At 49.4% G+C, this 24,549-nt stretch overlaps 1 protein-coding gene across 1 annotated transcript; it reads right to left on the bottom strand.

The window, feature by feature from the left end:
- Positions 1-1,512: 1,512 nt before the first annotated feature.
- PRODH (proline dehydrogenase 1) lies at positions 1,513-23,575 on the bottom strand. The gene is made up of 14 exons (XM_079956759.1): positions 23,222-23,575; positions 21,578-21,786; positions 17,533-17,567; positions 15,639-15,782; positions 13,663-13,727; positions 13,412-13,528; positions 11,365-11,444; positions 9,214-9,295; positions 6,424-6,516; positions 5,104-5,250; positions 4,501-4,676; positions 3,379-3,477; positions 3,150-3,238; positions 1,513-2,161 (listed from the first exon to the last, which is right to left on the bottom strand). Exons 1-14 carry the CDS (start codon positions 23,552-23,554, stop codon positions 1,968-1,970), a joined length of 1,863 nt encoding a protein of 620 aa, XP_079812885.1. The 5' UTR covers positions 23,555-23,575; the 3' UTR covers positions 1,513-1,967.
- Between the last annotated feature and the right edge of the window lie 974 nt (positions 23,576-24,549).

The raw sequence follows: 24,549 nt of genomic DNA, 5'->3' as shown, positions 1-24,549 counted from the left end.
AGCATGCCCCCCCTTCACATTTATCCCATTTCTGCCAGGTGAAACCACAACTGTTGACAATGACTTGTTTGCAATATTAAGCCAACCTCACCCTGCTTGCAAATCTGGAAGCTCGCTCAGTGTGCCAGAGGCCTCAGAGAGGCAATGGGTGGGAGAGACACCTGCTGGCAGGAGTAAGAGGCCCATGCTGCACCCATCCCCATAAGTGTATCAGAAAAGCCTTGCTGGATTAGGGCAAAGGAGGTCTGTTCAGTTCAGCATCCTATTCTCAGAGTAGCCAGCCAGAAGCCTATTATAGAACTCCCGCAAGCAAAACAGCTGTGAGGCAGCAATGCTTCTGCACACCAGTTGCTGGAAACTGCAGGAGTGGGGACAGTTGTGCTCAAGCCTTGCTTGTGGGTTTCCCACAGGGATCTGCTTGGCCACTGTGAGAACAGGATGCTGGACTAGATGAGCCATTAGCCTGATCCAGCAGTCTCTTCTTATGTCCATAAGTACAAAAGTGCTTTCTCCACTTGAGATTCCCAACCAGCCTTTACTGCACACCGACAGTACAGGCAGAATATAGTGACTGTGACTAGTAGCCACTGATTGCCGTGGTTCTCCTGGGATAAACCTGTTGAGGTTTGAGTTTTATGGATGCAAAACTTTCTCAAAAAATGCTTGCAGCCACTGTTTATCTGCTTAGTCTGTGAGACTCAAGGTCAATGCTCAGAGGCAAGGTAATCTACCACTGAGCAGTTCTGTATTCTTTTCTATGTCTATCATGTTTTACTCTTGTAGCAGGGTGCGCTCTTGAGTTGAGGTTTTGTACCTTACTGGGAAGATCCAGTAAGACCTTTTACGCTTATAGTAATAGGACTATTACTACAGGGATGCGGGTGGCGCTGTGGTCTAAACCACTGAGCCTAGGGCATGCTGATCAGAAGGTCAGTGGTTTGAATCCCCGCGATGGTGTGAGCTCCCGTTGCTCTGTCCCAGCTCCTGCCAACCTAGCAGTTTGAAAGCACACCAGTGTAAGTAGATAAATAGGCACCACTGTGGCAGGAACGTAAATGGTGTTTCCATGCGCTCTGGTTTCCATCACGGTGTTCCGTTGCACAAGAAGTAGTTTAGTCATGCTGGCCATATGACTTAGAAATCTGTCTGTGGACAAACACTAGCTCCCTCGGCCTGAAAGCGAGATGAGTGCCGCAACCCCATAGTCGCCTTTGACTGGATTTAACCATCCCGGGGTCCTTTACCTTTTACCTAAACTATTACTGATGAACTCTGCTGCCTCCGTGTGTACCTCTTTGAACCCAGCACAGGAATTGCAGTCCACACATCCAGCTATTCTGCTGCTTTCTGCCCATGCTCTGGAACTGCTGTACAGAGGCATGGAGACAGGGATGTGTGTGAGACTGGATTTGCACACCAGCCCTGTCAAAGCTTGGGCTCACATTCAGGAGGGCTGGGAGTCCTTTCCCCACCAACGCCCACAATGTTAACATTGCAACAGACCAAAGAAACTTTAGTCGAGTTAATTTTATTGAGCGACAGCCATCTCCATCTTAGGTACTACAGAGCCTACGGTTAACCCAGAAGTGGCGAGTGGTACTCAGCTGACCCTTCTTACCTCCCTACATTCCCACATACACGTAAACACTCTCAATCCATCAAAGGGCAAAAGGCAGGGCACCTTGGTGCCAGAACAGAAACTTCAATACCTGCATGACAAAGGGGGTTCCCTTCCCACTCTACAAAGTTCACCTGCTCCTCTCATATACAATCCCAGCATACAACACACTTGGACTGCTGTATGGTCCACTGCCAACTGGGACAGCACAGTCACATTGTTTTTTTTTTAAAGAACGGCAAAATGGCATTGGATACTTTCAAGCCTTTTTTGCCCCGCCGGGACACCTTTGCACCAACGGTTCTACCCTAACCCACCTCCCTAAGGAAGTGGGACTCGGAAGGCAAGTCTACGGCAAAGCTGGGGTGGAGAGAAGGGTTCCTGCAAACAGCCGCCTCTTCAGCTCCATCCAGAGCAGGCCCTGCTCCTCCTTGGCTCTTGCCATGAAGCCTTGATTCTCCTGGGCTCTCCGGGAAAGGTAAGGGAGGACTTCGTTGACCGGCCCGTAAGGAACGTACTTGTACACAGGGTACCCCGCCTGACCTGAAGAACAAAAGAATGAGAGTTGGTGCAGGCACAAGACCTGAGTACAGGCCCATCCACAGTGCTGGATGAGCAGATTCGAGGACAAACAGAGCTTCAGGAACGCTGCATTCTATGCTTAAGGCAAGGGTGTGGAACTGGCATCCTGCCAGCCTCATCAGGCTTGCCAGACTTTTGCCCCACAGGCTGGGTATCAGGGGTTTGCAAAGTTATGTGTGTAAACTCTATTTTTTCAATTATTATTTTTTTAAGTTGGTAGTTTGCTCATTCCCTCCATTTCTTGGAGAGAAAAAAATACAGTGGTACCTCAGGTTAGGAACTTAATTCGTTCTGGAGGTCCTTTCTTAACCTGAAACTGTTCTTAACCTGAGGTACCACTTTAGCTAATGGGGCCTCCCACTGCTGCTGTGCCGCCACTGTGCGATTTCTGTTTTCATCCTGAAGCAAAGTTCTTAACACAAGGTACTATTTCTGGGTTAGTGGAGTCTGTAACCTGAAGCGTATGTAACCCGAGGTACCACTGTATTGAAGTTTTCACAGTACAATTCAAAGAAGCAGCTGATCTACCAGAAATGATATACAAGAAATACAGTTGCACCTTGGGCTCCCGAATGCCTTGGCAGTCAAACATTCCAGCTCCTGAACTATCGAAACCTGGAAGTGAGTGTTCCGGTTTTCGAACGTTCTTTTGGAAGCCGAATGTCTGACGGGGCTTCCGATTGGCTGCAGGAGCTTTCTGCAGCCAGTCAGAAGCCGTGCTTTGGTTTTTGAACATCTTGGAAGTCGAACAGACTTCTGGAACGGATTCTGTTTGACTTCTGAGGTATGACTTTAATGTAGAAATAATGGCAGTGGCACCTGCCTGAAAGGTGCCGGAACTCGGTTCTGGTGAGTTCCGGCTGAAAAAAAGCTCTGGTTTAGGGGAACCTTGGTTCACAGTGACAGTTCTCTAACTTGGGGGTCCGTGAATACACACATGCTCACTTACCAAGAGGGAAGGTGATTTGGTCACACATGCCCAGCAGCTGCCCAAAGTAGATCTTGTTCTCTGAAGGGTGGATTCTGAGATCTGCCATCCTGCATAAGGGAAGGGAAGAGGGGCAATTAAGGTCTATGCAAAAGGCTGCCCCTTCAAGAGGCTTTGCTGGCCTGGGAGGCACCCAGCTGCCAAGAGGCACAGGGGCTACAATGTGTGTGCCCCCCCCAATCCCCAGTACCTGCGAAGTGTGAACTTGACTGTGTCTTTGTTGTGGGAAGCCACCATCACGTTGGCCTTACGGCTGTGCCGGATCTCCTCGAGGATGTAATCCAGGCATCTGCAAAGAATCACAGTATTGTGGAGTTGGAAGGGAACCCCAAGGGTCATCTAGTCCAACCCCCCTGCAAGAGGGGATTGGGAATCATGCCATTGCTCATAAGCCTGCCTTTTCCCTCCTGTGGCTCTCAAAAATCTGAAGATGCACGTCACAGGAACACCAGAAGCTGCATTTCCACAGACCGTTGGGGTACATCTAGTTCAGTACTGCCTGCACTGGCTGGCAGTGGCTCTCCAGAGCTACAGGGAGGAGACATTCCCAGCCCAACCTGGAGGCGCCATTTGAGACTGAACCTAGGGCTAAAGGTAAAGGTAAAGGTACCCCTGCCCGTACGGGCCAGTCTTGACAGACTCTGGGGTTGTGCGCCCATCTCACTTAAGAGGCCAGGGGCCAGCGCTGTCCGGAGACACTTCCGGGTCACGTGGCCAGCGTGACATCGCTGCTCTGGCCAGAGCCAGAGCCAGAGCCAGAGCCAGAGCCGCACACGGAAACGCCGTTTACCTTCCCGCTGGTAAGCGGTCCCTATTTATCTACTTGCACCCGGAGGTGCTTTCGAACTGCTAGGTTGGCAGGCGCTGGGACCGAGCAGCGGGAGCGCACCCCGCCACAGGGATTCGAACCGCCGACCTTTCGATCGGCAAGCCCTAGGCGCTGAGGCTTTAACCCACAGCGCCACCTGCGTCCCGAAACCTAGGGCTGCCTGCATGCAAAGTTGGTGCTCTACCGCTGAGCCTCAGCCCTTTCCCTAAAAATAAGATTCTAGTCCACATGGTTCAAAAAAGAGCTGAATCAAATAGGAAACTGCCTTATACTGACTCAGATTCATCTAGCCCCGTACTGTCTACACTGACTAGCAGCAGCTCTCTGGGGTTTCAGGCAGATGATATGCCCAGCTTCAGTTGGAGACGCCAGTGGGGAATGAACAAAATAATAAGCAAAGCATAAAAGGAAAAAGGATTGTGGACGGAAGAGGAAAGCGAGCATTGGAACGGCAAATCCTCTGCCTCTGAGCAACAGGCCCACCTGTGGTACATCTCGCTGGTCGCTTGGTAAGTCGGATTGATTGGATCCTCATAGCCCACTTCTGCTGCCCGGCTGCGCTCCTGCTCCATGTAGGCGCCTCTCACCAGCTTGGCACCAAAGTGCCAGCCTTCCCGGCGTGAGAGCTCCACGTCCACCGTCACCGTGTCGTAAGCATCCTGCTCACAGGGAGGCAATACAGAGAAGATGCCTGACGTTGAGTCAGACCAACCACTTTGCCTACAATCAGTACATTCAGTATTGCCCACACTGACTGGCAGCAGCTCTCCCAAGGTTTCAGGCTGGGGATTGAACCCGGGACCATCTGCATGCAAAGCAGGTGCTCAACCACTGAGCTAAGATTCTGGTCCTCATGGTTCCCAATCAAAGAACAAAGCTCCTTTAAACTGAGTCAGGCCATTGGGTCCCTCTACCCTAGTGTCGCCTACACAGACTGGCAGCGGCTCTTCAGAGTTTCAGGGTCTGCTGCACAGAATCTCCTGCATCAGCAGCAACCTCGCACGGATCCTGAGGATGCCCACCCCCAACCATGTTGTGTGTGCAAGAGCAAGCCCCCTCAAACCCACTCCTGGCCTGGCGCCTCACCTTCAAGTAGCACTGGTAGGTGTTGAAGACGGAGGCTCTCTCCCGGTTGAACTTCCGCTGCATCTCCAGGGTGAGGCGGCTGATGGCTGGCTGGAAGTAGGTCTGCTCAGCATCCACCATCAGCCTCACGCCCGTCTCTACGGCTTTCTGGAAGCAAGCAAGGCGGTGGAGTGAGTCACAGCAGCACAGAGGACATCGCCAGAGGTCGGTTTTCTGCTACCTAACCAAAGCCACTGTCAGAGATGGTGGAACCTTTCTGGCCCGGGGCCGCATTCCCCTTCTGAGCAAATTTCTGGGGCCACATGCTATTAGATAGATAAATACAGTGGACCTCGGGTTAAGAACTTAATTCATTCTGGAGGTCTGTTCTTAACCTGAAACTAATCTTAACCTGAAGCACCACTTTAGCTAATGGGGCCTCCTGCTGCCGCTGCACGATTTCTGTTCTCATCCTGAAGCAAAGTTCTTAACCCGAGGTAATATTTCTGGGTTAGCAGAATCTGTAACCTGAAGCGTATGTAACCCGAGGTACCACTGTAGATTGATAGATGTGTGTGTGTGTGTATATATGTATAATTAAATTTCCAAAAACTTCACACAGACATCGTAATTTTTTCTTTCATTTTGTCGACTTCCCATTCCATTTTCCACGGTGTTTTTTTTTAATTCCTCCTGCTTACTACACCCTATCTTTCCTCTTTTATATCGTAACAACACAACAATCTCTCATTCCTTCTGTCGCCGCTAGTTCAAATCCTGTTCGTGAATTCATCATCCTGTAATATTTAAACAGGCTGCTAAAGGCTTCCATTCTTCCATAAAGCAATCGCCGTTAAGTTCTCTTATTTTAGAAGAGTTTGGATTTGATGTCCCGCTTTATCACTACCCAAAGGAGTCTCAAAGCGGCTTACATTCTCCTTTCCCTTCCTCCCCCACAGCAAACACTCTGTGAGGTGAGTGGGACTGAGAGACTTCAAAGAAGTGTGACTGGCCCAAGGTCACCCAGCAGCTGCATGTGGAGGAGCGGGGAAGCGAACCCAGTTCACCAGAATACGAGTCCACCGCTCTTAACCACTACACCACACTAGCTGTTAACTTGGCTGATTTCAGCATAGTCCTTTACCTATCCATTCTTCTTTGGCGGGAACTACTTCATCTTTCCATTTTTGTGGGCCGTGTGCTATTTTTAATGGGCGCCAGCTTCTCCACCTCACCCAAACAGCCCATCTCTCTCTCTCTCTCTCTCTCTCTCTCTCTCTCTCTCTCGCAGACCCAGGAAGAAGAGAAGACAGCAATGAAAAACCCTCCCCAAATTCTTACCTTGGCGAGAACGTCCATCCTTTGCAGCATTCGCTTCATTTGGCGCTCTTCCTCCTCAGTGAAGCGAGAGAGAAGTGGCTCCAGCTGCCCTGTCTGGAAGAAAGGAAGACACTGAGGATGTGGGGCAGATTTTTTTTGGGGGGGGGGTGGTGGAAGGGCAAGGGTCTCTCATTGTACCCACAGAAAGAGGATTCTACATGGCAGCAAATCACTCTGCCACTGACTTAAGATCCTCAAGGTTCTGAATAAAGCAATTTTTAAAAAAGATATCAGGATTCATAGAATTGTAGCGCTGGAAGGGAAAACACGTATACTCAAACCGTTGGAAAACCCAAAGAGCTTTTAAATGCTCCACCTTGTGTGGGATTAATCTGTGCAATTACAACTGTGCAAGGCTGAAATTGGTCAGGTTAAATGAGTGTAAGATGCAATCATATAGCAAAATTTATTGGATCCAGGATACCCTAAGGAACCCTTGTATATCCCAGCTTGATCACGGAGATGATCTGGAACAACATAGCTAGTTGCTCCCTGTGTTACAAAGGCCTGGCTGGTCTCGGCCACAAGTTGGGTATCTGGTTTTGCCAGTCCAGTGTTGTGGAACACTCTCTTAGCAAAGGCACGCTCCTTGCTTGCATCTCTTGAAGATTTTTTAATGCAGTTGTTTAAAATCTCCCCCGAGTAGCCAATTTAATTTTGGGACTGCTTTGCATTGCTTTTAAATGTCTTTATGATCCTGTACACCACCCTGAAGTATTGAGAGACAGCAGTATGTATGCATTATTATTAATAAAATATTTAGCACAGTTGTACCTTGGATCCCAAACTCCCTGGAACTCAGATGTTTTGGCTCCCAAATGCCACAAACCTGGAAATGATTGTTGCAGTTTGTGAACATTCTTTTGAAACCCGAATGTCTGATGGGGCTTCCACAGCTTCTAATTGGCTGCAGGAGCTTCCTGCAGCCAATCAGAAGCCGCAATTGCCTTCCAAGGTACAACTGTAGTAGTACTAAATAAAAGAGAAAAGGGGTATTGTAATTTGCTGGAAGCCACAGAGTGACTGGGGCAACCCAGTCAAATGGATGGCATATAAATAATACATAAATTTATTATTATTATTAACAACATCCCATAGGTAATTTCATAACTATCTGCACTTTCCAGATGCAACTGAAGACTTGATTCAACAGGATTTCCCAGCTGAATAAACGGGTCTACAAGCGTTCAACTTGTTAGGGTTTTTGTCTTGCTTTCAAATTATTTGCTGTTTTTGTCTTTTAAAAATTATCCTATGTGTAGATCACTTTAAAATGGTGGTTCAGAAGGTGATTAATATATCAAAGACAATAGCAATAATAAACCAGAGCCTAGGGCTTGCCGATCAGAAGGTCGGCGGTTCGGATCCCCGCGACGGGGTGAGCTCCCGTTGCTCGGTCCCTGCTGCTGCCAACCTAGCAGTTCGAAAGCACATCAAAGTGCAAGTAGATAAATAGGTACTGCTCCGGCAGGAAGGTAAACGGCATTTCTGTGTGCTGCTCTGGTTTGCCAGAAGCGGCTTCGTCATGCTGGCCACATGACCCGGAAGCTTGGCCAATAAAGCGAGATGAGCACCGCAATCCCAGAGTCGGCCATGACTGGACCTGATGGTCAGGGGTCCCTTTACCTTTACGGAACTGATTAATGTGCTTTGCAGCCAAAAGAGGGTGCCAGCCAGGCACCACCTCTGGGATCAGCCCTGCTGCAGATAGCTGCTACCCAGCCTGGTTTCTCCCTAGGCTGGAGAGGAGAGATTAAGGCACAGCTGGTGATATAGAAACTGGATGACTGTTAACATGCATAGGCAGATCTAGTGCAGCCTTGGCCAACCAACTGGTCCTCAGCTACTTTGGATAAAGCCTCAGCCACTTATGGCATATGATGATAAGGACTGACAGAAGCTGGAGTCCAAAATAATAATTTATATACCACCCATCTGGGTTACCCTAGCCACTCTGGGTGGCTTCAAACAAATTAAAACACAGAAAAACCTTTTCTCTATCCACTTCCTCTGTGCCATACATTATATGTTTGCCTCTATCATGTTGCCTCTTCCTTGCCTTTTCTCTAAACCAGCTATTCCCAAACTTGGGTCTCCAGCTGTTTTTGGACTACAACTCCCAGCATCCCTAGCTAGCAGGACCAGCTGTCAGGGATGATGGGAACTGTAGTTCAAAAACAGCTGAAGACCCAAGTTTGGGAGAATTCCCCAAACACCGCAACCTTTCCTCAGAGCGGGAGATGCTCCAACTCTGTCAATCATTTCATGTGCCCCAAGGATCTTGCTGCTTCATTTTTGGTAGTGGGGAAGATGACAGGAAGGGTTACTTTTTCCAGCACCCTAAGGGACCATGGGACGCAGGTGGTGCTGTGAGTTAAACCACAGAGCCTAGGACTTGCTGATCAGAAGGTTGGTGGTTCGAATCCCCACGACGGGGTGGGCTCCCGTTGCTCGGTCCCTGCTCCTGCCAACCTAGAAGTTCGAAAGCACGTCAAAGTGCAAGTAGATAAATAGGTACCGTTCCAGCAGGAAGGTAAACGGCGTTTCCGTGTGCTGCTCTGGTTTGCCAGAAGTGGCTTAGTCATGCTGGCCACATGACCCGGAAGCTGTACGCTGGCTCCCTCGGCCAATAAAGCGAGATGAGCGTCGCAACCCCAGAGTTGGCCACGACTGGACCTAATGGTCAGGGGGCCCTTTACCTTTAGGGACCTATGTATGTCCCCCCGCTGCCCCTCCTTGCAAGCCATTTACCTTAATGTTTGGAGTAAGCAAGAGTTTGGAGATCTCCGTCCGGGAATCAATTAGGCTGTTCCAGTCGAGCAGGTCCACTGTTCTGGGGGTGAAGGGAAGAAAGAGAAGGAAACTGTTGCACGACCAGGCTTTGGGCAGGCAGGTAACTTAACAATAATTTTATTAATTACATGCAGTCCATCTGACTGGGTAGCCCCAGCCACTCTGGGCAGCTTCCAGCAAAATATTAAAATACAGTGGTACCTCGGGTTACATACGCTTCAGGTTACAGACTCTGCTAACCCAGAAATAGTGCTTCAGGTTAAGAACTTTGCTTAAGGATGAGAACAGAAATCGTGTTCCGGCGGTGCAGCAGCAGCAGGAGGCCCCATTAGCTAAAGTGGTGCTTCAGGTTAAGAACAGTTTCAGGTTAAGAACAGACCTCCGGAACGAATTAAGTACTTAACCCGAGGTACCACTGTACAACAATTCATCAAACATTAAAACTTCCCTAAACAGAGCTGTCTTCAGATGTCTTCTAAAAGTCAGATAGTTGTTTATTTCCTTGACATTTGATGGGAGGGCGTTCCACAGGGTGGGAGCCACTACTGAGAAGGCCCTCTGCCTAGTTCCCTGTAACTTCGCTTTTCACAGTGAGGGAGCCACCAGAAGGTCCTCAGAGCTGGACCTCAGTGCCAGACTATTGGTCCATCTAGATTAGTGTCGCCCACACTGACTGGCAGCAGCTCTCCAGATTTTCACACAAGGAGTCTTTGCTAGACACACAAAACCAATGCTCTACCTCCAAGTTATGGTCCTTCTCTGAAGACATAGGAAGCTGGACCTTAAGTGTCAGTCCATTGGGGCCACCTAGTTCAGTACTGTCCACTCTGACAGGCAGCAGTGTCTGTGCAGAGATTTTTTCAGGCAGGAAAAAAATCTTCCAGCCTTACCTGGGGATAGAACCTGGGACCTTCTGCATGCAAGGCGGTGGCTCTGTACCTGAGCTACAACCCACTGTGGCCAGAATGGGGAACAGGAGCCTCACCCAACCTCAGAAGTTCATGCAGGGATGTGTCCTTCCCAGACACCAAGATGCCTCCACCCTCAAGGAAGGAGGGCTCTGGATTTTTGCAGCTGGAATTCATCATATGTGATAGGGCTTTATTTTCACTAGAAAAGCAAGGCCTAAAATTCAAGGGTAGGGAATTATAGGGACCCTGACATGTTGATGGACTTCAGCTCCTATCAGCACTGATAGCACACAGTCAGGGAAGATGCGAGTTGGTGTCCGATAGCACATGGAAGTCCACATGGGGACCATGGCTCAGTGGCAGAGCTTTGCATGCTGAAGGTCGCAGGTTCAATTCCTGGAATCTCTCGGTAGGGCTGGATGAGACTCCCTGGAGAGCTGCTGCCAGTCAGTGTTGACAATATTGAGCTGGATGGACCACATGATAGAAAGAAACTCTGCATGTTCTATATTACCCTATTTTTTGTTCTATAAGACTCACTTTTTCCCTCCTAAAAAGTACAGTGGTACCTCAGGTTAAGTACTTAATTCATTCCAGAGGCCCGTTCTTAACCTGAAACTGTTCTTAACCTGAAGCACCACTTTAGCTAATGGGGCCTCCTGCTGCTGCTGCGCCACCAGAGCATGATTCCTGTTCTTATCCTGAAGCAAAGTTCTTAACCTGAAGCACTATTTCTGGGTTAGCAGAGTCTGTAACCTGAAGCGTATGTAACCCGAGGTACTAATGTAAGGGGAAATGTGTGTTTGTCTTTAGGAGCGAATGCAGGCTGCGCAGCTATCCCAGAAGCCAGAACAGCAAGAGGGATCGCTGCTTTCACTGCGCAGCGATCCCTCTTGTTGTTCTGGCTTCTGAGATTCAGAATATTTTTTTTCTTGTTTTCCTCCTCCAAAAACTAGGTGCGTCTTATGGTCTGGTGCGTCTTACAGAATGAAAAATACAGTAGTTCCCTACCCTTGCGCTGACATTTTCAAGATTCGTTCTAACCCCTTTGTGTTCATGTCCCCAGATGTGCCAGCCATTCCCCACTGCCCCAGAAACAGCCCAGCCGATTCCCCAACATGTGTGTTGTCCTCCCCACTGCTCTACAAAGCCACTCCCCATAGTCTTGTTCCTTGGACTCAGAAGCGAGGGGGCTTACCCTGACACGCCCAGCTTCTCGCCTGTGAACCAGTGCTGACTCTCCGCCTTAGTGGCAACCCCCAGCTTGGCCAGTGCTTCCTGCCAAGAAACCAAAACGAACCCATTTTAATGGTTAAATATGAATATTTAAGACATCGTTATGCTGTTTATCGCTCCCCCAAAGGGATTCCAGAACAGCTTGACAAGACCCATAATCAGGCTTGCAATCGTTTAAAAAAAGAGGAACATGGGGGGGGGGGGAGAGAGAGAGACACACAACACAAAAGGAAAAAGGATTGAGGAGGGAGGAGGAAAAACGAAAACAAGACACCACTTCTGAAACTTACAAGGTTCTGTCTGATGTCAGCCTTACTCAGTTACCCACTGAAGATAATTTCAGTGGGTTGACTGAGCAACCCAGCTGGGGTGGAAATAATTCAAGCATCTCTCAAGTCCTGCGTCATAAATTTATCTCCCCTCACCATCCCCTCAAACCTTCTCCCTCGCACATGGTGCTAAGAGCGGCTTTGCAGGTATGGACTTTCGAGCAGGGAACAGACATAGCTTCTCAAAACCAAGTTGGCTTTGAACAAAGAAGAGAGCCGGAAGGGTTTTGCTGCAGATCTCCTGAGCCCCAGAAGAGCTCCCTCTTTCATCAGAGATTCACCACAGCTTTGCGCACCAAGACAGGAATGTGAAAGCCAGGGGTGAATTCCAGAAATAGTCTCTCCTGCCTCCCCCCTCCGCTCCTTTTACAGAAGAGGAATGAACCCCCTACCAAATCACACCCAAAGGTTTACTATAGTTCAGGCTCTTGTTTCTATCTAACAGGCGCCTCCAGGAAAATACTACAGATGGCGCATGGCAGCTGAAAACTCCTCACACCCTCCCATAATCAAGTTTTCAGCGATATGCTGCTTCCACACACGGAGGTATGATTTTGCTACTGGAACTAATAAGGCATCAATAATCCATCTACTCTAGGTAAGGGGACCTCAGCTTGTTTCAGGTTCAAGTTTGCTCTTTGTCTGAAGCCAAAGAGAGCATGCTTTATCCCAGCAAAGGAAGAATGGATACAAAAACTTATGGATTATGCAGAAATGGTGAAGCTTACCGGGAGAATAAGAAATCAAGGTAACAAACTTTTTATAAAAGAATGAAAATGGTTTATTGACTATTTACGGATAAATTGTAAACAGATAAGAACATTGGCAGGATTATTGTAATAACCTGCAGTTTCATAAGAGTATATATTTAAAGATGAAAAAATGAGCAAATTAAGTTAATTTGGATATGCAAAAGATATTAAAAACAAATTTAAGGAGCCCCAGAAAGAGGGGGAAGGAAGTCAAGTTTTGAAATGTCAAATTGATTGTAAAATCGGTGAAGTGTACAAACCTGAAAAGTGTGAGTATGTGTGTGTGTGTGTGTGTGTGTGTGTGTGTGTGTGTGTATCCGCCCTGGGATCCTCCAGTGATGGGCTTCCTGATCAACCCAGCCAATAGAATCACAGAACTGTAGAGATGGAGGGAACCCTGAAGATCATCTACTCCAGCCCCCTGCAATGCAGGAATATGTAGCTGTCCCATACGGCGATCGAACCTGAAACCTTGGCGTTATCATCACCACACTCTAACCAACTGACCTAATAAATGGATGAATCAGAGGTTCAAGCGTGAACAGGTCTTTTCTGCAACCTGAGGCCCTCTAGATGTCTTGGACTACAATTCCCACCAGCCCCAGCTTCACATGGCTGCATGATGCCAGGGCTGATGGAAGAAGCACAGTCGGCTGGGGGCTGATGGGAGCTGTAGTCCAAAATGGCTGTGCTGCCTGGGGGCTGATGGGAGTTGTAGTCCAACAACATCTGCAAGGCACCAGGGCTGGGGGAAGCCTGGCCTAGTACCTTTCCGGAGGAGTAGTGAAGGCTGGATTTTGGAGCCCAAATGCTGCCCCTGATCTCAGCCCCCTTTTTAACCGCAGAGAAATGAGGCAGGGTCCTCTGGTAGAAACTCCATCAGCCCCCGCTGCCCCCCCAACCATCCCACCAGAGCACCAAAACTCACCTGCAGCTTCTCCACCTCCAGCTTGGTCTCCAGGGCAGCCAGACCCACCTTGCCCTGCTCGGCAGCCAGCTGGTGGAAAAATCGCCTCCATTTCACCAGCACCTCTGAGAACTGAAGCTGGAAAAAGGAGCAGAAGAGGGAGGGAGAGAGAGGAGCGTGTCACTTATGTGCCGGCATCTTCAATGTGGCCTTTCCAGGGAAAAAATTGGAACTGCAAAATTTCACATGCACATTTTGTCGGTTCTGCTTACCAGGAACTGAGGCCTCCCCAGTGCTGTCAGCTTAATGGCAGAAAAGCCGTCTTCCGAACTGCCACCTGCCAAAAAAAGGCAAAGCATGGTCACCCTCTTTGCCCCTTCCTCCATGAAGACGCAGGCAGCCCCCTGTGGGGGTAGCCTGCATTTCATCCTCAAAACAACCCTAAGAGGTAGGCCAGGCCAGGCCGAGATTAAAATCCAAAGTCCATATCGGCTGCTTTTAGCCACGACATCACATTGGGCTGCTTTGTGTATCACAATTACTAAGATGCTGTGTTTATTGCAGAGGCGGCTAGCCGTTTTGTGGACAGCGAGCCACATTCAACGTTAGCCAGCTCTCTGGGGGCTCCAAGGCAGCTGCAGCTGGAGCGACCACAGGCAACCCTATCTCAGCTGTTTGCATGCCTCCTATATGTGGCATTCCCAAAGCAAAGGAAGGATTGGACTCTGATTAACAGAATACACACAAGGCTTGACCAGCAAGACTCTGGGAGGGGGTGCCAATAATAATCCCTCTCTCCACCCCTCAGGCCCAGATCGTTTTATTCACAAAAGAACTTTTTACACAGTGTTCATAAGAACCAATCAGATTTCCTCTGAGCATTTCAAAACCCCACGTGGGACAAAAATCAGATCAGAAGAAATTCTTCTAACTACAAAGAAACTTATTTCCTACTTGAGCATGCATATGTAGTTCAGAGTAAATAAAAGAAGGAGCAAGGAGGAATGCTTCTAGGAAATTCTGGAGGTCATAAACAGCAATAAACAGGAGAGAAAGGATGGTAGGGAAAGATTAGGCATCTTTATCACCTCCATGTGAAACTATTTCCTGGCCCTAAGATTAACAAACTACATCAAAGTAACCTACTACCTTTATGCATCTAGATCACGGAAAGTAATAGTGCCACTGTATTCTGCTCTGGTCAGACCTCACCTGGAGTACTGTGTCCAGTTCTGGGCACCACAGTTCAAGGAGGACACTGACAAACTGGAACGTGTCCAGAGGAGGGCAACCAAAATGGTCAAAGGCCTGGAAACGATGCCTTATGAGGAACGGCTAAGGGAGCTGGGCATGTTTAGCCTGGAGAAGAGGGGCTTAAGGGGTGATATGATAGCCATGTTCAAATATATAAAAGGATGTCACATAGAGGAGGGAGAAAGGTTGTTTTCTGCTGCTCCAGAGAAGCGGACACGGAGCATTGGATCCAAACTACAAGAAAGAATATTCCACCTAAACATTAGGAAGAACTTCCTGACAGTAAGAGCTGTTTGACAGTGGAATTTGCTGCCAAAGAGTGTGGTGGAGTCTCCTTCTTTGGAGGTCTTTAAGCAGAGGCTTGACAACCATATGTCAGGAGTGCTCTGATGGTGTTTCCTGCTTGGCAGGGGGTTGGACTCGATGGCCCTTGTGGTCTCTTCCAGCTCTATGATTCTATGATTCTATGCACTGAGGATGCCTGATGAAGCAACTGGCCTGTGTTTCAGAATGCTTATACGTGCCTGTCAGGTGTAGAGAAATCAGAGATGCAGAAGCTTGTGGGATTTGATCAGAAACTATTGTCAATGAATCGAACCCAGTCAACGCCATGCTTTCATCGTGGACACAATGGCTCGATGCATATTTTATAATTCCTCACAGTAATCCCATCTGATCACTACATCCTAAACCAGGGCTTGTTTGGTGCTCCTGGTGCAAGGTAGGTGTGATTCAGCTATGTGCGCTTACACACTGCTCGTTCACTGGGAAGAGCAAACCACAGTTTACTGTGACGTAAAAAAAATCAACTCCTTGGCTCTCATACAGGTACTCAAGCATGGCTGATATGAAGTGGAGTTTACACCATAATATAGCAAGTTTGATTGCTGGCTCATTTCCCCAAGCAACCCGTTGGCTGTCCAACTAGGCTGCTGCAAGAGTCGGTGCATGATTTATTATGTTACTGTTTCCCAGAGGGGCTTATCCTGCCTACCAGAAGCCTCGATGCATCGCAGGAAGGTGTCCATGTGCCGGTCACATTTGGTTTCATCTGCATAGAAGTAGGTGCGGGCGCTGATGACCCCGTCCCGCCGGTCGCCAAACTTGCGGTGCACGCTGTAGCGCTTCTCTCTTTGTTCTGGGGTGGGGGGAAGAGAGAGAGAGACAGGACAGGAAGTGAGAGCAAGTAGACTACTGCAATGAGCTCTACGTGGGGCTGCACTTGAAGACAACTTGGAAACTTCAGCTGGTCCAAAATGCAGCCACTGGATTACAGACCGGGGTTCCATTTGGATTTCATATATCTCCCTGTTTGAAAATAGCTGCACCAGTTCCTTTCTAGGCCTCTTTGACACTTGAGGTATACATTCCTAGCACCCCCCCCCCCTTAGTCTTAGGGTTGTTAGTTGTTTTAAATAGATGTATAGCTGTGTTTTCTGCTGCAATCTACACTGGGACCTTAGGACAATTTCTGGAATGAAGCAGCTGCCAAGAAATCACTTTGATGCTGTTGGACTAGGCTGAAATGGCAAAACTGACCAGAAAGGCTCAGGAACCAAGACCACCAAAATTTCAAGAAAGAATGGGGAAATTTCAAGGAGACCACTGTGAGCAGATGAAAACATTAGCAGGATTGCAATAACACTTGTAATGTAGCAGGCACGATGGAGTTAGAGTTACCGTATTTTTCGCTCTATAACACGCACCCGACCATAACACGCACATAGTTTTTAGAGGAGGAAAACATGAAAAAAAATATTCTAAATGAAACAGTGGATGTATGATTTTTGTGGTTCATGCTGTGGCCACAGACATGTGATCTGATGGTGAGTTTGGAGTAGCCCAATGCAAAAATCCTCAGGATCCATGTGGATCCATGCTTTGTAACCACATTTTAAGTGGGGAGGGAAGGAAAAGCACTCAAGGGACAAGGAGCATGTGTGGGGTGGGTGAAGAAGGATGCTGTTAATAATGCAGAAGAGGGGTATAAGAGGAGAAGGCTCCTCTCCTCTCCCACTTTGCTCCTTTAAAGCAAGCAGGCTCTCTGTCCCTCTCTCCTCCCCACTCAGCGGCTCTTCTCCCGCTTTGCTGTTTCAAAACGAGCCACGGAGGAGGGAAGGAAGGGGAACCATGGATCCTCTGCTCACGACTGCAGCAGATCCCCCCGCCATCCGTATGCATTCACTCCATAACACGCACAGACATTTCCCCTTACTTTCTAGGAGGAAAAAAGTGAGTGTTATGGTGCAAAAAATACTATTGAAAAAGATGCAGTAGAACAACAACAAGGCCTGGGAAGAAACTCCCTGCTTGAACCCTGGACAGATGCTACCAGAGGAGACGATGCTGAGCTCGAGAGACAAATGGTGCAACTCAATCTAGTGAAAGGCCTTCGTTTGGTGGCGGAATAGCTGCTCCACTTGGCAAAAAGTCCTGGGCTGCCTCTTCCAATCAGTGCAGATACTACCTAGCTAGATAGACCTTTATTTTAGTAAATAAAATGGCTGTGTGGTTTTCGTTGGCCTTCGGGTCGCCCAATTAAAAGGAGATTCCTCTACACCAGGCATAGGCAAACCCGGCCTTCCAGATGTTTTGAGACTACAATTCCCATCATCCCTGACCACTGGTCATGTTAGCTAGGGATGATGGGAGTTGTAGTCCCAAAATATCTGGAGGGCCGAGTTTGCCTATGCCTGCTCTACCCCAAAGGAAATACAAAAACGAGGTTGTTCCATTTTTCTGCCATGGGAAAAATTCACATTAATGAAGACCCCAGGGGGTGGGGGGTGGGGAGAGGGGGGAGCGATCTGGAGAATCAAGACACGTGGCAGGGGGAGGAAGAGAAGGCAAACACTAAGGACTAGAAACATGAAAGCTGCTTTACTTACTGCCAGTCTCCTTCTCAAATGCAGAGGTACAGGAGCTGAAACGAGAAGATGAACACAAGCCTTATTTCAGCAACCAGAGGCAGGGAAATGGTAGGTCTCTGTGTGGCTTGCAGCACATTTCTGACACCCAGTTGTTTAAACGCAGCCTCCCTCCCCCCAGCTAATCTGCTGCCTCTTCCAGATGTTGGACTCCAGTTCCCATCAGCCCCAGCCAGCACGGCTGATGGTCAGGGATGATGGGAACTGTAGTCTGACAGCATCCAGAGGGAGCTAGGCTGGTGAAAGCCTATTGAACATTAGCAAGAAGGTGGCTTCCTTCACCCCTTTTCTAAATTTTTGTTGTTTAGTCGTTTAGTCGTGTCCGACTCTTCGTGACCCCATGGACCAGAGAACGCCAGGCACAGCTTGGTGGGAAATCCAGGAGTGGATTTTTGCACGATGGGACTGAGTACACAGCTCTCAGATCACTTCTCATCCACTTGTGCTTGGAGGACCTTGTGGTTCTAATGAAACAATAACGTAATAAATCCTGCAAGCCTGAAGTGTGCTCGCCCCTGTTCTTTGCAGATTCGCCCCAGGTGACTGATGAGTCACTGCAAATAGCAAGTCCAGCCAAGCCATGTATGGGAGGGTGCGGGCAGGCTTTACACACTCCAGGCTTGGTGTGGGAGCAGCCAGCATGCTGCTGTCAGTGATGAAGCCACAAGTGCCTAACCAAGGTCATCAGCAACATGCAAATCTAGCATGCTCTGAGCTGCTACATTTGAGTTGCAATCGTATAGCCCAGGCTATAGGATTGCACAATAAGAATCAGCTGTTGCACAGTTTGTGCACTGAACTCCTCTGCTGTGCAGTTTCTAAACGCTGCTGCCCCATGGTGCAATTTGTGGACAGAGAATGCTAGATACAGCCCACTAAAATCAAGCATGGTCAGGGATGCACTCATCTAGGCTTTGCAAACAAAATGACAACTCTTCCCCATCCCCATTTAACTTTTCTCCTGCTTGCTCAAGCACAAAAGTTCCCAAGTGGCCGGGATTCCATGTGCTCGCAGCCAGCTTTTCCGCTCTGCAGAACGAATTCCAGAACGACAGGAAGTGTGTGTGTGTGTGGGGGGGGGGGGCTGCAGTTATGAAACAGCAGGAAAGAGTTAAAGGAACCAGCGAACTCAAGTTCACTGGATGGAAGCCTGCCTTACAGGGAGTTTGCAACCCAAGCACTCGGCAGAAACCTGACCTGTTCCATTATTGTAAAGTTGCCCCTGTGACAAGGATTAGCGAGGCTGGCTGTGCTCATAAGCTTGTATCTAAGCAGAAGGGAATCTCGGAGGGTGGGAGAAGAGGAAGGGAGGCAGATTTTAGAGCAAACTTTAGTAAGGCAACATGGAGCAGTTTCGTGAAAGAGCACAAACTCTGAACACAAAACGTCTTGGGTTCATTCCCCAGCAGCTGACACTAAGCAGCCTTATACCACTGGCCCGTCTCAGAATTGCCTCAGTTTTTCCCTAACTTGGGCCTGCAGCTGGTTTCGGACTACAATTCCCATCATCCTGGACCACTGGGTCTTGCTAGCTAGGGATGATGGGAGCTGTAGTAAAAAAAAACAGCTGGAGCCCAAAGTTTGGGGAACACTGGTCTATACTGACCAGCAGGAAGGATTTTAGGTGGAGATGAATGGGAAGGACAGAGGGAGAAAAACTTATCCCTATGTGCTCTCCATGCCATGCCCCATTTTAAAAACTGTGCAGCAGACACAGTAGCCATCAATTACCTCAGCATCCCTGAATTTGTCCAATCCTCTTAAAGCCAACAAGCTGGTGGCCGTCACTGCCTCCTGTGGCAGGGAGTTCCGCAGTTCAACTATGCAGCGCATTAAGAAGTCCTTACTTTTATTTGTCCTGAATCTGGGATAGCTCAGCTGGTAGAGCATGACACTCGAAATCTTAGGGTTGTGGGTTTGAGTCCCACACTGGGTGAAAGATTCCTGCACTGCAGGGGGTTGGACTAGATGACCCACAGGGTCCCTTCCAATTCTACAATTTCAGGATTCACCTTCCTTACGGGTGTCCAGGTTCTAGAGAGGGAGAAAAAGCTTTTCTCTATCCAATTCCTCCATGGCATGCATGATTTTATAAACTCCTCTCCTGCTGCCTCTTACTTGCCTTTCCCCAAAGCTGCAACCTTTCCCCTCCCCACAGGCTCCCCAGCAGGGGCTCTCACGCAGCCTCTGCACATGTTACAGGCAGCTGCTCTGTTTGCTTAAGGGACCCGCCTTCCCATCAGCAGACCAAAGGGAAGGGGAGGCTTGCCCCCATCCAATCACGCTGCCCGAGTGTTTGATTTCCTCCCCTCCTTTTGGCAAGCCCCAAGTTGCACATTGCGTACCAAGCAGAGAGAGAACAATCCACCTTGTGACGCAAAGGCAGCTTTGGTTTCACCATGGCCTCCTGCCAAACAGCTATGGGAACTGGGTTCATAGCCTCATAGAGCTGGTAGGGACCCCAAGAGACCCCCCAAGCCCAAGCCCTTGCAAGGTGGGAACCACAGCTGAAGAATCCCTGACAGGTGGCCACCCGACCTCTCTGTTTATAGGAGAGCCCAGGGTAGTCCTTTGCACTGCCACACAGCTCTGGGTGCCAGAAAAATATCCCGAACGACAGCCTCCTATCTTGCCATTTGAATCAACTGGTTTATGCCCTCCCCTCTGGGAGCATCAGAAAACATCTTCTGTGGGACAGCCCAGAGCTTTCCAAACTATGCGTCGGCTGCAGCATGTAGCCGTGTCATGCAAACACTCCCTGCGCTTCTCTCGGGGCTGGAAAGGGGTAAGTTTAAGCTCCGGTTTGCTAGGAAAACCGAATTGCTGTGTCGCAAAATGATGCACATCTGAAAAGTACGGAAAGCTGTGCTCTAGTTTCAGGCACTGAGCAAACATACCTGAGAATGGCAAGGATTGAACTTGCACACTAAGCAAGTGCTCTTACCCGCTATACAGTGGTACCTTGGTTCTCGAATGGCTTAGCTGTTGAACAAATCCGCTCCTGAACACCGCAAACCCAGAAGTGTTCCGGTTTGCGAATGTTTTTCGGAAGCCGTGCCTTGGTTTTCAAATGGTTTCAGGAGTCAAACAGACTCCCGGAATGGATTAAGTTTGAGAACCAAAGTACCACCGTACAGACTACTCATCCATTGAGCTCAGCACTGCCTACACTGACCGGCAGCCCCTCTCTCAAGGTTTCAGGCAGGAGACATGTCTAGCCTTGTAACCTGGAGATGCCGGGGACTGAACGGGAGACTTTCTATGCACAGAGCAGATGTCGTATCACCGAGTTACGGCACACCCCTGTTTTAAGCTCTCCTGTCAATCATCTCTTTGGCATGGCTCGTGTTTCCAAAAACAATCCACGCAAAGCGTATTCATTTCCCTCTCCACCCTGCCTGAAGCCTCGAGATATGTTTGCAAGGAAGATAAGTTTGCCGAGAGAGACAACGCACAGGAAAGGGAGCAGGAAGAAAGGGGTAGGTATGAACTTGGCCGTTGCACATTGCTGAAATAGTTGACTTGTGGATCTCTCTTCCGGCACTGTCCCCTGGGCAGCCCCAAACATGCACACCACCTGGATTCCATCATCACTCAGCCTGTCTTCGGCTAAACATCCTCCCAAACCGGTCCTCCTCCTTGCTGTGGGGCAGTTTCAACCCGTTGCAGCTGCCTGCAGCTGGGGAAACCACCCACCAAAACCACTCCTATCTTTCAGCAAAGGTGACAGAGCAAAGCAGCTGACCTATCCCTTGCAAGCAAGTCAACACTTGGAAATTACATAAGCCACTTCTTCCCCCCAACCAAGGACACACACATCTCTCTCATGCAAAGCCAAGACCTCGCTGCTTGCCTGTCCTCAGCCTCCTCCCTCTCACATTTCCTTCTCATGCAATGCAACTCGCCCAAGGAAGGAAGCTCTCCTTGCAACATAGAAAGTGGCTTGAGCCCAGCCACACACAAACACCCCTCCAGCTGAGCCGCCACAAAGCAGCCTCTCACTCACTCCAGTTCCTTCTTCTCAGCCTCCTCGGTGGTCAGGTCCTCTTCCACGCTGTAGTCCAGCACGGAGCCCACGCCGCAGGCGCTGTAGCGCCGGATGAGAGGCTTGATGGCCTCTTGGTCCTCGCCGGCCACAAACTGCCCGTAGAAGGTCAGTTTCATCAGCTTCTCAAAGAGCCACTGGCCCAACAGCTTCCGGCTGAAGCTCATCAGCTGTAGGATGCAGAGTCAGGAGGTTAAAATGGAGCAGGAAGCAGAAAGGCAACTTTGCTCTAAAAAGGGCCCTGCTAAGCTTTCGAAGGCATACTAGGAGTCATTGGGGCTGCAGCCACAGCAGGGTTGGCGGCTTCCACGAGCATTTATTTTCACAAAAACTGACATGCAAGCCATCTAGCTTTTTCACTTGCACATAGGTCAGGGGAAGAGCAGATAGCATTACTTCACAACTGCTCAGGAAGGAAAAAAAAAAAAAAAATTTCAGGACTTTTTTTTTTTTTCAAATAACATTGCGAAATCAAGGAATTTGCTGCCCCTGTCTGCATGTGCTCCTCTGTCATCCACTTTTCTTTTTGTGTCATGACTTTTTAGATCACAGCTTTTATGCATTTGTAAGCCACTCAATGGGGTTGGGTGGGGGCAGTGACTGAAAGGAAAGGTGCAAATGCTTTGAACAAACACATGTATTTTAATATAAACCTACAACATTCAGGGTTTTTATTGTTCCCCATTACCCACTTCTAACAAGGCAACTTGGGACACGTCTTATTGCATCTGTATCCCACCTTTTTCTCCAAGGAGCTCAAGGCGGCAAACATGGTTCTCCCCCGCCTCATTTTATCTTCACAACAACCCTGTGAGGTAGGTTATGCTGACAGGGGAAGGCTGAGACCCTAAGCTTCATGGCCAAGTGGGGAATTGAACCCTGGTCTTCCACTATACCACACTTGTCACTGGAGGCTGCTCTGGTAGGGCAAATGCAGGTGCTGTCCCACCAGTCTCAGCTGCCACCACCCCACCTGCCTTTTGACTTACAAGGAGCCCGAGGGGGGCTCTACCTGCCATTGGCTCTGGCGCCACCTACTGTCGGTCTCCCTACCCTCTACCCTACCATTCCTTATGGAGCATCAAAGGGCAAGCAGGTTCTCATGGCAACAGCCTTTGTGTGAGAGGCATCACACACAAGGAGAGTGGCCGGCAATGGGAAGGAGAGAAAGGGAACAAAAGATGGAGAAGGAAGCAGGGGTGACAACTTGAATAAAATATTGGGGGGGGGGAGCAGGTAAGGCTCGCCCCGTATAATCGATCACAAGATGTGGCACATGTACACTAGCTAAATGGCAATGCCCACCATCTCTGGGGTTGCACAGCCCCTTCAGATATTTAATGGGGGGGGGGGCCGAAGGGACCTCGGTCCCTAGAAGTTGGCTCCTACGGAAAGAAGGAAGGAAGGAAGGAAAGAAAGAAAGAAAGAAAGGAGAAACAGAAATGGAAGGAAAGGGTGAGAGAAAAAGAAAGAAAGAGAAAAAGAAAGGAATTGACGAAAATAGAGCGGAGAAAGAAATGAATAATACTGTAAAGAGATGAAAGGAAAGCGAAAGCAACGGAGCGCGTATCCTGCGCGGCGCCCCGCGCTCGACCGCCTCCTCACCTTGTCGCCGTGCTCCACCAGCGGCTCGAGCGAGCAGAGGCCGAGCACCAGGAGCCCCCGGGCCAGCTCGCCGCTGCTCTTGCTCCGGAAAGCCTCTTGCGCGTCCGCGAAGTCCACCGCGGGGGGCGGAGGCAGCGGAGTCGGCGGCTGCTGGAGGCGCGCACCGGAGGATGAGGCTGGGGGCGGCTGGGCAGGGTCAGCCAAAGGCTGCTCCGCAGGTGCCGGCGCCGGAGCAGCGGCCGTGGCAGAACGCGGACAGCTCCGCGAGACGAAGGACTGGGCTGCGCGCAGCGCCAACAACGCGCCTTTGGAGGTGCGACAACGCCCGGCCATGGCTGCTGCAAAAGACGGCGCCAGAGCCCCGGCGAGTTTAAATAGGCTCCGTCGTCCTCTGGCCACGCCCACCGCGCCCTTCCATTGGCTGGAGCGCACGCTTGGGGGGGGACACCGCCCTCCGGTGCCGCGCCCACTCGCTTCTGGTTGCCCACCGGGCAGCTTCCTTATTGGTTAAAGGAGACTCGCCCCTCCGCGAGACCACGCCCACCGCGAGCCTTCTGTAGCGCAACAGACCCGCTTGACGTTTGCTGCGCTTCACGTGAATCTGGATTAGAATGCGTAGCTTTAGGACCGGAACCCAAGCAGACTCGCCTCTGGCGTCTGCCAGGACGTCGTCACCCACCTGGGAAACTGCATCCCTGCCTCGTAGGAAAGGATTGGCAACACTTTGCTCTATCTATGGACCAGGGAAGGAGCTGCTGCTCTGATGTTTGCTTTCCTCTTCCCTCCGCGGTCCCTTTTCCTTTTGTAACATGTCTACTGAATCGAGAGCCTGTGGGTAGGGACTGTTTTGTCTTCTAATAATAAATGTACTCTCTGTGTGTGTCCCAGCTCTTTTCTTCAAGGAAAGAGCTCAAGGTGGCCTACATTCTTCTCCCCCTCCTCATTTAATCCCAACAGCAAACCTTGTGAGGCTGAGTTGCCCTGAGAGGCAGCAACCGGCCCAGGGTTACCCAGTGAGCTGCCTAACCAAGTGGGGATTTGAAACCAGCTCTCTCCCACACTCTAACCACTACACCACACTGGTGACTTGTAATTTAGGTTATTATTATTATTAATTTATTATTTATACCCCACCCATCTGGCTGAGTTTCCCCAGCCACTCTGGGTGGCTTCCAATCAAATGTTAAAAACAGTACAGCATTAAATATTAAAAACTTCCCTGAAAAGGGCTGCCTTCAGAGGTCTTTTAAAGATAGGATAGCTGCTTATTTCCTTCACATCTGAAGGGAGGGTGTTCGACAGGGTGGGCGCCACTACCAAGAAGGCCC

This window comes from Podarcis cretensis (assembly GCF_951804945.1).
Source record: "Podarcis cretensis genome assembly, chromosome: 16".
Classification (NCBI taxonomy): domain Eukaryota; kingdom Metazoa; phylum Chordata; class Lepidosauria; order Squamata; family Lacertidae; genus Podarcis; species Podarcis cretensis.
This window is presented reverse-complemented; position numbering and strand designations above follow the sequence as displayed.

Coding starts and splice junctions, on each gene's coding strand:
- PRODH (XM_079956759.1), bottom strand. CDS start 23,554: ATGGCCGGGCGTTGTCGCACCTCCAAAGGCGCGTTGTTGGCGCTGCGC. Junction 13,529..13,662: donor TGGGGAGGCCTCAGTTCCTG/GTAAGCAGAACC, acceptor TCCTTTTTCCAG/CTTCAGTTCTCAGAGGTGCT. Junction 6,517..9,213: donor TGCTTACTCCAAACATTAAG/GTAAATGGCTTG, acceptor CCTTTCTTCCAG/ACAGGGCAGCTGGAGCCACT.